General features: G+C 47.6%; 1 protein-coding gene across 6 annotated transcripts; it reads left to right on the forward strand.

Annotated features, from left to right (window-relative positions):
• Positions 1 to 2,899: 2,899 nt before the first annotated feature.
• On the forward strand, positions 2,900 to 12,225 carry NASP (nuclear autoantigenic sperm protein). Of its 6 annotated transcripts, none has more exons than XM_085602864.1 (15): positions 2,900 to 3,937; positions 4,837 to 4,887; positions 5,802 to 5,912; positions 6,217 to 6,297; positions 6,563 to 6,666; positions 7,175 to 7,630; positions 7,929 to 7,981; positions 8,289 to 8,362; positions 8,684 to 8,757; positions 8,834 to 9,022; positions 9,304 to 9,473; positions 10,306 to 10,371; positions 10,553 to 10,627; positions 11,056 to 11,184; positions 11,947 to 12,225. In XM_085602864.1, the coding sequence occupies exons 1-15, from the start codon at positions 3,030 to 3,032 to the stop codon at positions 12,013 to 12,015; spliced, it is 2,610 nt and encodes an 869-aa protein (XP_085458990.1). In that variant the 5' UTR covers positions 2,900 to 3,029; the 3' UTR covers positions 12,016 to 12,225. The 6 variants fall into 6 exon arrangements, with proteins under 6 accessions (XP_085458990.1, XP_085458994.1, XP_085458996.1 ...); XM_085602865.1 differs by having other exon boundaries at positions 2,946 to 3,937; positions 4,840 to 4,887; XM_085602868.1 differs by lacking the exon at positions 7,175 to 7,630.
• The last annotated feature ends 522 nt before the right edge of the window (positions 12,226 to 12,747 follow it).

The raw sequence follows: 12,747 nt of genomic DNA on the forward strand, positions 1-12,747 counted from the left end.
CTCTGCAAGACTTTTTGTAAGGGGGCTTTAAAATCTGACCATACGCTTGTGCGTGTGGGTTGTTTTTGGTCAGAGGCTATTGGCCTTTGCGTACGTCTTTCTAAGAAAGATGGTACGCAATTGGGAAAAGGCGGGTGCGTTTCCCGCCTTTGCTCCACCCACGGCCTATTGCTTGCGGTTACCCGCACAGGCACCATCTGTTTTGAATTATCGTGCCCAGACGCGTGCGTGATAATTCAAAACAGATGTCTCACTGTGGCGCGCGCGCTCACGACTCGCGTGCTTGTTTTCCCCTTCCTGTTACAATGTATCCAGCCTGTCAACCAAGGGAATACCAGCAATATTTTCTACATATTTTTTTCAGTGTCCTATAAATGTTATTTGACGACAGCTAGCCACAGCAATGAGGTCTCCTGATATATCTGCAGTTAAATATAAACCTCTAGCACAGGTGACTCCACGACGATCTTGGGAAAGGCAATTACTGTGTGGAAATGTGTATATTCAGCGGTTAATGTGCCTAGAAATGTTTGTTGCATTTCGAAATCATTAGGTGGAGATGACGATGATGTTACCATGCTAAAAATGTTCAGAGAGCGATCTACTTCTGCACTTACATTGAGTTATAGTTATTTGGTAGTATTTTTAAGTTATGGCACTCAGTTAGTTTAAGGGACTTTGTATAGCCTGCATTGGAAACTGTTAGATCGCTCTTTTGTTGAAGTCTTGGAACAAGACATGGCAGTGTTATTGTAATTGCTGAGCTGATAATGTCCATCCGAATCTGCCAATATCTGTGCGGAGGCCGTTGTCCTCCTCCTGTCATGCTGCTGCCCCCCTCCAAACACACACATGCACTCACACACACACTCTCTCACACACACTGTCACGCAAACACTAACAGTCATTCGCACTGACACACACTCTCTCACACTTTCACACACACTCACTGTCTCACATTCACACTCACTTTCACACTCTTCCCCCATTCGCTCTCTCTCACACTCCCCCCCATGCTAGTGCGGAAGCATGAACTGGGCGCCGTGAAAGCATGAACTGGAACTTTGTCACTTCGGTTGAAGGCTTCTCTACTTTTGAAGTTGAGTTCAGCTTGAGTGACGCCTTATCATTTCCAGACAGTGCTGACGTCACAGATGACGAGCACAAATTAACAGTCAATCACTGAGAGCCGCAGGCCGCCATTTCTTATTTCTGTGTCCTGCCTGAGCTTTCAGCAAAGCGCTGCTCCCAGCTTTATGGTGGGAGGGGCTTGGGTGGTTGCCGATGTAGGAACAAGTTTTGAATTACCATTTACGTAGCCGTTGATTACAAATCACCCCAGCCAATTATAGTGCAGGCCCCATCCAGCCCCTGTGATTGAGAAACAATGCAATTTCATGCATGGGGCCTGCGCTCTCCGCTCTGCGGAACTCAGCACGCAGAGCGTTCCTTATTTCAATGCATACACGAGAGAGGCCCGGAAAGCCTTTACATTGTTATCTATGAATTCATTTTGTCACATTGTTGACTAAAGCATATGGTGCTTCCCATTTATGCTGAGACCAGAACTTTTATATATGAGATGCATTTTATTGTCACAGTTGTTAGCTGCTCTGGCGGTATGAAATTCATGGTAATGTTTTTTATTAGTGTTTAGGAAACTACAGTAAATCTATTTTGTTCTGATTTTTTTTTTTTTAATATTCCGTGTTGACAATGCCTTTTACCCCCTTTATTAGCCAGTGTTGTAGATTAAATTCTCATTCGGAGCACCCACCACGCAACACATATTATGGGAAGGTCAGCGCACAGCGCCCATCCCCAAGCCTCATTAGGCTACAGGGACCACATCCCCTGGCGCTGAATTGAATTAAAAAGGAGAGGGGCAATCATCCCCCGGGGCCTCAAGTGGGTGCCCCATTGCCTAAAAGGGGGCCCTCAAAACACTAGTTAGGGATTGCTGGGGAGCCCTAGACCCCCACGGCCCCAGCTGGCTCCCTGCACGATGCGGGAGCCAGCACTGCTCCTGCTTAGAGGAAACAGCTGCGTTTTGTATGCTCCCTCCGCATGGAAGCAATATCTGTTCAAATTAGTGATAGTAATGTATTTTTCACTGAACTCCACCATAATATTGCAATTTAACTTGAAATAACAACAAGGGAAATGGGGCCCGCATTAATGATGTAGTAAGAATAACAAGCATTGGCATAGCCAATAGGTCTCGCCTTTGGGACCTTATAAGTGTTTTGTTATGCAGTACACAATTTCCTTGGTGCAACAACATTAACTGTTGCATGGCTAAATAAGGTCCCAAAGGCGAGACCTATTGGCTATGCCAATGCTTGTTCTCTTAGCTTCCGCCTCACGCCACTTGTTCACGTGCCTCTAAAAAACAACAGAACCTGTCAACCCAGTGAGGCCAATATTAAAGACGTTTGTGTGTAAAAAATGTAAAAAAGACTATCAATCTGAGAAGTTGTTCGTCTCTTAAACCCACTAACACTTTTATTTATTTGTTTATGCATTTTTATAAAGCGCGGACTTTACCCGAAGGTGTCAGAGCGCTGTACAATAGAACCAGTTACGTTAACAAAATAGAACGTACACAAAATAGCAGGACACAATATCAAACACAGCAAGCAGGGAATGTACAAAAAATAAATAAATATAACAAATTTAGAAGCCTTAGAAGATACGCGCCTTTAAAACTTAATGATTGCACTCCAGAGTCAAAACTGGTTATTCGGACGGCTTTGAATGTTGTGCTAAAATTAACCAGAAAGCCTCCGTTCCAAAATGTCGCTCTGGTGCCGGTTTCTTTGTGCGAACTGCATGAAGCGGAAGTTAAGAGGTGCGGCTTGAGGCAGCGCGCGGGAACCAGTGAGGAGGTCAGAGGGTCCCGGAAGCCGGGGGGCGGGTTTTGTGACAGCGGAATATAAAAGGTGTCCCGCGAGAGGCTGAGATAACCTGCCATTTTCCTTCCTTCTGCTAGTCCTGTTGTGTCTGTCCGTCGTCTTCCCTCAGCAACCATGACCAAGGGGTCCGAAACTATGGCAGAGGACTGCAAGCCGGATAGTACCGAAGAGAGCAAGCCCTCCCCTCCTGCTGCGTCTCCCGAGAAGGCTGCAGTTGTACCTGACAACTCCGAGGTTAAGGACCCCGTAGCAGAGGCCTCTCCTGCTCCCGAAAGTGCCCCTGCCTCCGAACCTACATCTGAGGCCGACCAAGTGAAGAAAATTGAGACCTCTGCTGCTGAAAAACCCGCTCCTGAAGCTACCTCTGCTGAGAAACCTGCCCCCACCTCTGCTGAGCAGCCTACCCCCGAGTCCACTCCTGCCGAGCAACCCGCTCCTGAAGCCACCCCTGCTGAGAAACCCGCTCCCACCCCTGCTGAGCAGCCTACCCCCGAGTCCACTCCTGCCGAGCAACCCGCTCCTGAAGCCACCCCTGCTGAGAAACCCGCTCCTACCCCTGCTGAGAAGCCTACCCCCAAGTCCACTCCTGACGAGCAACCCGAGGCCGTCCCGGCTGAGGAACCCGCCCCCTCGACCACCCCGGCCGAGGACTCCGCGCCCCAGAGCTCCGCTAAACCCTGCTCGACCACCACTAAAAGCCCCCCGACCAAAGAGCCCGCGTCGGAGAGCGCTGCCACCGAGGACGCCCCTATGGACTGCTCTGCTCTTGATGTGGCTCCCAAGAAGCCCCCTACACCCGAGAGCGCCGAGGCCTCCTCCACAGGAACGCCGGCTGCCGAATTTGTTCCGACACCCGAGACTCAGGACAGCATGGAAGCCTCCCCTGCCAAGCCCACAGCGGTCGCAACATCCCCGAAAAAGGCACCTGTATCCTCCCCGGCCAAGAGCACCGCCCCGGCAGCTGACAGCTCCGAAGCTTCTCCAAAGAAACCCGTCCCCGAGGAGTGTGCGGTGGTAGAGAGGTGAGCGCGGGGGACTCGGCCCAGTCACAGGTGGCCCGAGCGGGGGTGGTGGGTGATGGTTGTGGGTGAGCCCTCACTCCGCCTTTGTTTGACGGTTGGCCGCGCCACGCTCCGTTCCGAAGGGCGTTTGACAGCTCGCGTTCATTCTGCGCGGGTGCCTACTGGCCTAGCCCGCGTGCACCTTTCAGGAGTGACCAAACTGCGCACGAGGCTCGTCGCCTCAGTGGAGCGCGTGGCTCCCCGGTGATGGTTAGCTCTGCTCTAGAATGCCGCCACGCGCGGCCCTTTAAGATTTTGGCGCTAAAGAGTGGTGGGAGGCGCGCGGACGAGAGAGGACCTCGGCCGCTCTGATTGCTTGAAAGCGGAGGCGCGTGCCGGTGGATTCTAAGGGGTGTGCTGTGATTGGTGGGTGTTGAATGGGCGGGCCTCAGCCTGAGGAGAGCGCTGGGTACCACTTGCCGAAGTGAAGTCGAGCGGGCGCTCCCCAGGGGTTGTCCGAGTTGTCACTGGCTCGTGCGGGTTATTCCCTGAGGTGTTACTGATCAGTTACCTCAGGACCCCCCCGCCCCATTTAACAATCTGGCGTTAAACTCGCGAGTTGATATTCTGGCGTGTGGACTGGGCTTGGTTCACTGTGGGGTGGTGGGAAATAGGAGCAAAGGCTCTGAGCCGTGTAAACCAGCGCCTCCTGTCGAGTGTGGGGTTATCCTGGGCATAGTGTCCAATGTTAACATCGCCTGGCGCGTCTGTAGCTTGGTCTGTCATGGCAGAAATGCAGCCGTCGTGCTCGTCACCCTAACTCCTGGCTTCAAGTTCTGTAACTCTGCGAGGACTCATGCAAACGCTGTACAGCATGTTAAGTGCTCGTATTTTGCTTCATGACTTTTTTCTCCTCTCAGCAGCATGCAAGAAGCAACTGCTCCTTCGACGTCCACAGAGGAAGCGGATGGGTGAGTGGGCTACTGCCTTACACGGGCGTTATCTGGTATTAAAACTACTGGGACACAATGTGTGCTTGTGCTGGAGCGGCATCCAGAGGAAGCTGCATGTTCCTTAGGTGGCCACTTGGCACTGGCCCACATTATGTCTGTAGTTGGACTCAGCTAGTTTCTGGTCGGGAGTACTCTGTAACCAGAGGCCTTCAGACTGTGGGGTGCGCCCCCCCTTGGGGTTCGTGCCTGTATTCATTGGGGGGGGGGGGGGGGGATTGTTTACAAATGCCGACGGATTTCTTGGATGCCCCAAAGAAGGGTGACTTATGGCACTTTTAGGTAAGTGCCATCACGTTCATTCGTGCAGCTGGTACTTGGGCCAAGGGTGAACACTGCAGTCCAATGTTGGCTCCTACTACAAGAGTGGGGTAACTGTCTCTGCTAGCATTAGAGCTCAGATCGCCATTGCTACCGTTTAACACAATGGGGAAGGTGCTATACTTGGTGCTGCAAGTACAGTGGTTACTCGTGAAGCAGTACTGAGGGCCCAGGGAGCTTACGGACCCTACTGCTTCTTGATTGGTGGTAAAGGAGGGATGGGAACTTATTTTCATATCTAGCATTGGGGCCGAAGGCTCCCTTTCAGAAAAGCACCCGTGGGGTTCACCTTTCTCTTGAAAGTGACATCCTCATAGTTTGGCTGATGGCCAGGCGATGTTGTGCCACCAACTTAATGTCTGCTCTACTTGGTACCGCAAGCACTGACTAGACGTTAGTCGGCAGTAAATGTATTGCTTTCTTGGAAACGCTAGTTTTCACACCAGTGCCTTTTATTGCTGGGGCTGAACCCTGTTTGAATAAGACTTAAGTTCGTGGCGAGATGTAGCAGCACTAAATTGGGCAGTAAGGGTTAACTTTGTGTTCTTTTGTAGCATCGATGTAGACTCAGAGTCCAAGAAGCTGATTGGCATGGGGAACAAACACCTGGTGCTAGGAAACATTCCAGCGGCTGTCAATGCGTTCCAGGAAGCCAGCAGCATGCTGTAAGTAAGCCATGTTCACGCATTAGGTAAAGTGGTGTCACAGAATACAAATATTCTAACAGTCTGTCTCGCGCCTCGTGCTTTCTCTAACCAATGCCTCATTAGTCAGCCATGTTTTCCTTTTTGCGAGCACCGGCTTTACAAACGGTGCTTTTGATTTTCCCTACACGTTTTAAGTATGCAAGATAAACATATGTTCTAAATTTATGGTAACCGCATGATTCAAGCCACTACCAGAAGTCTCTGCACAGTTCATAATGCACACACTGGATGGTTGCGCTTGACATGTCTTTTCTTTCTGCAGTGGTAAGAAATATGGAGAAACTGCTGACGAGTGTGGTGAAGCTTTCTTTCTCTATGGAAAATCACTTCTTGAACTTGCCAGGTATGTGGCGTTTGTAGCTCAAAGGGTAAATATCTGGCACCTACTGAGCCTTTTGGCAATTGCATACTAGATGTGGGCCACAAACCAGTTTCTATTCGGCGGTTAGTGTACTTGGGTAGAGTTAACTCGCACGTCTGAATGGCTCTATGTAGTTAACTCGTTATACATGCGTGCTCTTGTGCATGCAAGAGCTGCCTTGTTAGCTTGAGCATTAATTGTGCCGTGGGACAGACTTCATGGCTGTGCTTTGGTGGGTTTTTTTTAGGATGGAAAGTGGTGTATTTGGAAATGCACTGGAAGGAGTGCCAGAGGAGGAAGAGGAAGAGAAAGAACAGGATCCAAGGATAGAAAATGCAGATGACTTGGACGGTATGTAGAATGCTAGGTCTGACAGACGATACTAAGCTTTCCTTGTATTAATCCCCTAGCTCAGTCTGGGAACCAATCTCCATTAATTCCTAGTTCTGCAACCAGCTTGCAGAGTTGGGAATAAGTCTCTACAGCAGACAAATGGCTAGCACCCATGCTCTTATTAGAGTATTCCACCTGTGGTGGATTTGAAAACGTGATGTGGCCGCACACTGCCTCTTATCATTTAGTTAATTTCATATGAACTCTTCTAAAGTGGGTGGCTTAAATCTTAAGTTAATTTGCATGGCCTTTATACAAAAGTGACTGGTTGGGGGGGCCTACTGTGCACGTGACTCCCAGTAGCTCTGGAAAGCTTGGTGTCTCGGTCATGTCGGATGTTGCATGGTAGTGTGGCTTCTCCGCCCCTCTAGGGAGCTTGCATGCTGCTTGACAGCCAACGGTGATGCAGTAATTAGTCGTGCCTTTCCCATTTATGGAAGAACTGTTTATTCCCTTAATAATTTAGAGAAAGAAAGGGAGAAATTGAGAGAGCAGGTTTATGATGCCATGGGTGAAGAAGAGAAGAAACCAGAGGATGCTGCAGAAGGCACTGATGCACAGAAGACTGCTGAAGAAGGGGCTGACGTGGAAATGGAAGACACCGAAGAGCAAGCAAAGGATTCTGTTGATCTGCCAAAAGAGGCAGAGAAGGCTGAAGAAGCAAAGGTTGATAAACCAGAGGAAATGGATGCAGAAGCAACAAAGGCAAGCAGCACAGAGGAAACTAAAGATACCAAGACCGTGGAAAGCAAAGAAACTGCAGAAACAAAAGCATCTGAAGAACCTCTGGCAACTGAAATAGAAGGTAAAAAGGCTGAAGATGGCAAAGCTGAAGAGAACCCACCGGGTACTGCAGAGAATGGGAAAGCTGCAGTAGAGAATGGCAAAGAGCCCCAAGAAGCTGAGGAGATGGAGGGAGAAGGTAACTGCTCTGCCTGTTAAAGGAGGTTGGGGGCGTGGGCGTTTCAAGGCGACTTTTTGTATTGGTAAATTCCAAATAATGGACTGGGTCTACCTTACTTTGCTTTAGAGATGCTTGTGTGCAAGGGCTGAGCTTTAGAATCTGCTGGGGAAGCTCCCTGCCTTGCCGTTCCATGTCCTGTGCTAGCTGACTTCTGCATGCCTTTCTAAATGAGCCTGCTTTTATGCACACGTTTTATCATTTATTCTGTAGCTTGCTAATAGTTAAGTTACAAACTTGCTTTTGACCATTTTTCCAGAAGAAGCAGAAAGTTCAGAAGATGACAAAGAAAACGAGACCACTGACGAAAAAGTGAGTTATTTTATTGGTGGTATAGCACGGTTTTGACTTCTTAAATCGGAATTAGTTCTGAGGACAAAGTCTGTTAGCCAGTTATGTATTCTCTGCTTTGATTCAGATCAAGGGATGCTGTCATTAAGTTGTACATGGGGGGGGAGGATCCTATTCACTTGGGTGGAACGCTGTAAAACGAATCTAGTTTTGCTGTTCACTTTGTCGAAAGGGTTGACTAGGATTTTCTTGGAGTTTTGACCTGAGGGCTAAAGCCCAAGGTGGCGCAGGTGTGACTTGCTGGGTAACTCGCTTGTCTTGATTCCAGAATGACGAGGACGATGTTGAGAATCTGCAGCTTGCTTGGGAGATGCTGGAGCTTGCCAAGGTCATATTTTCAAGGTAATCTCCTCACTAGTTGCTTACTGAGTCTGGCGAGTTCACTTGTAATTCTTTCTCTACGAATCTTTAACTGCATAATGGCATTACTACTTGCATGGATTTTAATGGATCAATTATTACCGTCTATAGCATGTCAGCATGGTTTGCAAACCAGTTGAGTTTGAAATTCCAATTTACTGCAACCTGCCTGTGGGTCACAAGTTACACTTGAAATGCTTTATACTTTTTAAGTTGTTTAGACTAGTGTTGGTCCTATGACAGCATGCCCCTCACTATAACTTCATTTGACTCTAGTTCATTATTCCTTTTCTCGAATTGTAGAGTTGATACAAAGGCATCTCAGCTTCATGCTGCTCAGGCTCATCTCAAACTTGGCGAGGTCGGCATAGAATCCGGTAAGTGTCTGTAGTGTTGGGAACTGCAGGCTGTGCTTCACGCTGCTCCCCTGCTTACTTTGTTGTTCTCTTGCAGAGAACTATTCCCAGGCTGTGGACGACTTTCAAGCATGCCTACAGATTCAGAAAAAGCACTTGGAGGAACACGACAGACTTGTTGCCGAGACTCATTATCAGTTGGCCATGGCATACCACTATAGCAACCAGCATGCAGAAGCCATTGCTCAATTCACGGAGTCCATGCGGGTCATTGAAAAACGACTTGGTAAGTCTCGGCAGAAACCTTTCTGGCTAAGACCTGTTGGCAGCCCAGACATTTAATCTAACCATTGCAACTTTCTTGCATGCACCAAACTTGTTTGAGAAACTGCTCCTGCAAGCATAGCTCTGCTTTTAAATCCTGCAGCCCATGTGAGTTTTGGTAGTCTGCAGTCCTCGTTGGTCCATGTGAACTTGTGTGTTTTAGTATAACTAGCATTGCAAACTGGACTACAATGCATGGCTACCAAGCTGGTGCAGCCACTTATGTTTAAACCACCCCTGCAGATGTACTGGCAGAGCAGGTCAAGAAGGCTGGCGGTGATGGTAGTCCTGAAGACGTAAAGGAAATGGAAGAGCTCAGGGGACTGATTCCTGAAATGAAGCTGAAGATTGAGGACACAAAAGAAGCACAGAGGACTGGTGTGGTCACAGAAGTAGCTCTCAAAGAGACTCTGGTTAGTATGGTGAAGTGCCAAGTGCGGTGTACTGATTTGAGGAGTTGCTGATTTTCGGTAAATGTAAGCACAATTTCTCCATGACGCCTTCCAGTTGAGACTTGTGCTAGTTACCCCAATGCATCCATGGCTGCCTACGTCATGCCCCTTAAAACGCATCGCATGCAGGAAAGACACATACCATTTCATCGACTTGTATGAAGCACTGCTAATGGAATGTGTTCACGAGCTGCACCTAAGTAACAAGGGCTTTAAATGCCACAATTTGAAGTCCCTGCATAAGCTGTTCTGTTTAGTGTTATCAGGCTCCTGATCTTAGCTTTCACACCCTTTAGCCCCATATAGAGAATGCTTGAGTTCGGTGGGGGTGGAGAAGAACATTAACTTTGGTGTTTCTGGTCGTGTTGGAACCAAGCAATCTGCATTTAGTGTAGAACAATTCCAGTCTCCTTGTAGGGCTGTTCATAAATTTGAAACGGTAAGATCTGGAATGATTTCTAAACTAATGCAGGCTGAGTAATTGCCCAGTCTAATCTCAAATGGACCTGCTGTTGGGTATTGTGTGGGCAGCTGTTGGGTATTGTGTGGGCACTACAACACCTTTATGTGGTAGTGCTTGGTACAATGGGCGACCGACTAGTCTCCAGTGTGAAGGCTTGAGCTTTCACAACCAACTGACTAGTTGGTACCCTTTAACCCCCTACAACTCAAGCATTTGGAATGTTATCCATAAACTACTGGACGGCCTTTAACATGTCTCGGCGCTTACCATAGGATGGAGTAATCTGCCTCGCAGACGCTAGTCTTAATCTCAGTGATTTCTGTTTTTCAGACCAGACCGTCTCCATCACCCTTTACACAAGGCAATGGCACTGTGTCTTCAACATCCATCTCCACAGTAAGCCACTTTCTGTCCTTTGCTTTGTCAATGTCTGTGTTCGTGACTTTCCACAGTGCTTGTAAATTGCCCTCTAACTGGCATAACATTGGGCCATGAACTTGTCATGGTGTTTGTAGTTTTCAGTGAATTTGACCTCTAGCTGGAGTGCTTTGTATGTAACTTCTTACTGTTGCTCTAGATTGCAGTAAGAAAACCAGTAGAGGCACCAACTTCCAACAGCGCTACAGATATTTCTCATCTCGTTAGGAAAAAGGTGAGTAACAAAGCTAGCGTTTCCTCTTAATCCCCCCTTGCTCCCCTAACCACGCAATCACTGGCGACTGCACTAATGGTGTCTGCTTTTGCTGGCTTTGTGGAGTAGGTTGCATATAAAGTATCCGAATAACCAGGGCTTGTGTTACAGCACCGTGAGACCATCCGTGCTAGAGCACTACACAACTTATAAGCTTAACTCCACCAGTATGTTGAATTGAGTGCTTGCGTTATTTGGCAACTGCAGTTACTTACTACAAAGGGCCTTCCTTTACAGTGGTTGGCTGCAACTTATTCATACTTGGAATATTTTTAACCAATGCATTAGCTTTTAATAGTTGCTACTTGATGTAGTTGCTCCGTTTTTCCAAGTTGACCACTTGACCTTCCCTGAAAATGTAATTGTTTTTCCCACAATTTCTGATTCAGAGGAAGCCTGAAGATGAAAGTCCGCGAAAAGACAATGAAGCAAAAAAGGCAAAGCAGGAAGCAGTTGTGAATGGTGGAGGGGATGCTGCTCACACCACTGATAATGGTGATGTGGAAAAGCTGGACGAGGTGGGCACTTATCACAAGCACCCTAAACCAAATCTCAAGCCTTGGCTTATTGATTGGCTTTATAAATCTTTCATTTGCTCCATGTGCATGCTATCACTTGACAGACACAAGGCAACCATTTTAACTGCATGAACAGCAACCCCGTACCTGCTTTTTGGGTTAACCAGTGATTGAATTGGAAACTGCTAGAACTAACATGGCACACTGCTGCTGTTTGGTTATGGCTGCCAAGCACCTACACAGGTGTCCTTAAACCCATGGTGCAAGGGTGCTTGTGTTACAAACGGGATTGTTTATGCTGGAAGGGACGCCCTACACAATCCTCAGGCATTTCTGACCTGCTTTTTACTGCACAGTAAAGGAGAATCGACTAGTTATGCCTCACCTGGGAAGGCGTATCATTGACTCATTCCCAGGTTTACTAGTATTGGTTAACCTGGGAATGCGTCAAATCAGATTTTGGGAGTACCCACACCACCCACTTGACTCCTTCCCGATAGTGTAACACATGGCAGTGACTAGCAGTGACTAGCACTGCCGTTTGTAACTCCAGACTTACTATGCCAGGCAGAGCCGCATATAGTCTCTGCCTAGCATAGTAAATCTGATTGAAGGGCTTGCCTCGTGACACATGGGCAATCCAAGCCCTTTAAGTCTGGCCCTGTTAGGCAGTGACCAAATGTGATGTAGTACTTAGATGAGTAAGCAAGAGTTTCAAAACTACTTTTCGCTTGTTACTGACTTGATGTTTACTTCCCACAGGCACAGAAAGAGAATCCAATGGAACAGACACCAATGGACACAGGCGCAGCAGTTGAAAGCACATCCTGAGCAGAAACTCTGCTTATTTTTCTCTTGTAAAGGGACTGGTTTTGTATATAAATGTATTTTTTTCACTTTTGGCAGGATATTTTGTATGACTTAAATAAATGTTACATTGCGAATGTCTTTCGTTTTCTTCAAACCTTTACCTCGGGCAGGCCGTCTTGGGTGTTGAAGTTTACGAATGGTTAACTTGAATAAAATGTTACAAGTACTCTATCACTTGTTTCTTTTGGGGTTATTTTATCTTGAAACGTTACCTTACTGCCGCCTAGAAATGCTGAGCCCAGTAGTCCGAAGCACACCAAGATTGGCAAAGCAGTTGTGGGTCAGCTTCTAGTGGCATGAGGTCATCTGGACACTTGTACTTTGGGAGAAGCTGGAAACTGCTTGAATGCTTCCAGATCTAGCACGCTTTGGGGTTCCTCTTTTTAGCTTATTGGCTTGTTTCGTTAGGACTTTGCTCCGCGAAGTCAGTTGCTACTTGGAGAAGCCCAGGCTAGTCATTGAGCTAAACGTCTTTGCCTCCTCCTGGCTGGCAGTGCTTCAGGGGCAAGGATTCAGCCAGACTTGACTGCATACCCTCTACCCACCAAATCAACACATCATGCAAAACTATACGCTTGTATTCGTAAATGCAATAACTTTCCAGATTTGTCGAATTCAAAAACCTGACTTAATTGAAGTCTTCAGTAGTTGCATTACTTGCAGCAGAAAATGTATAATCCTTTCCATTAAGAC

Source organism: Triturus cristatus, chromosome 4_2 (assembly GCF_964204655.1).
Source record: "Triturus cristatus chromosome 4_2, aTriCri1.1, whole genome shotgun sequence".
NCBI lineage: Eukaryota > Metazoa > Chordata > Amphibia > Caudata > Salamandridae > Triturus > Triturus cristatus.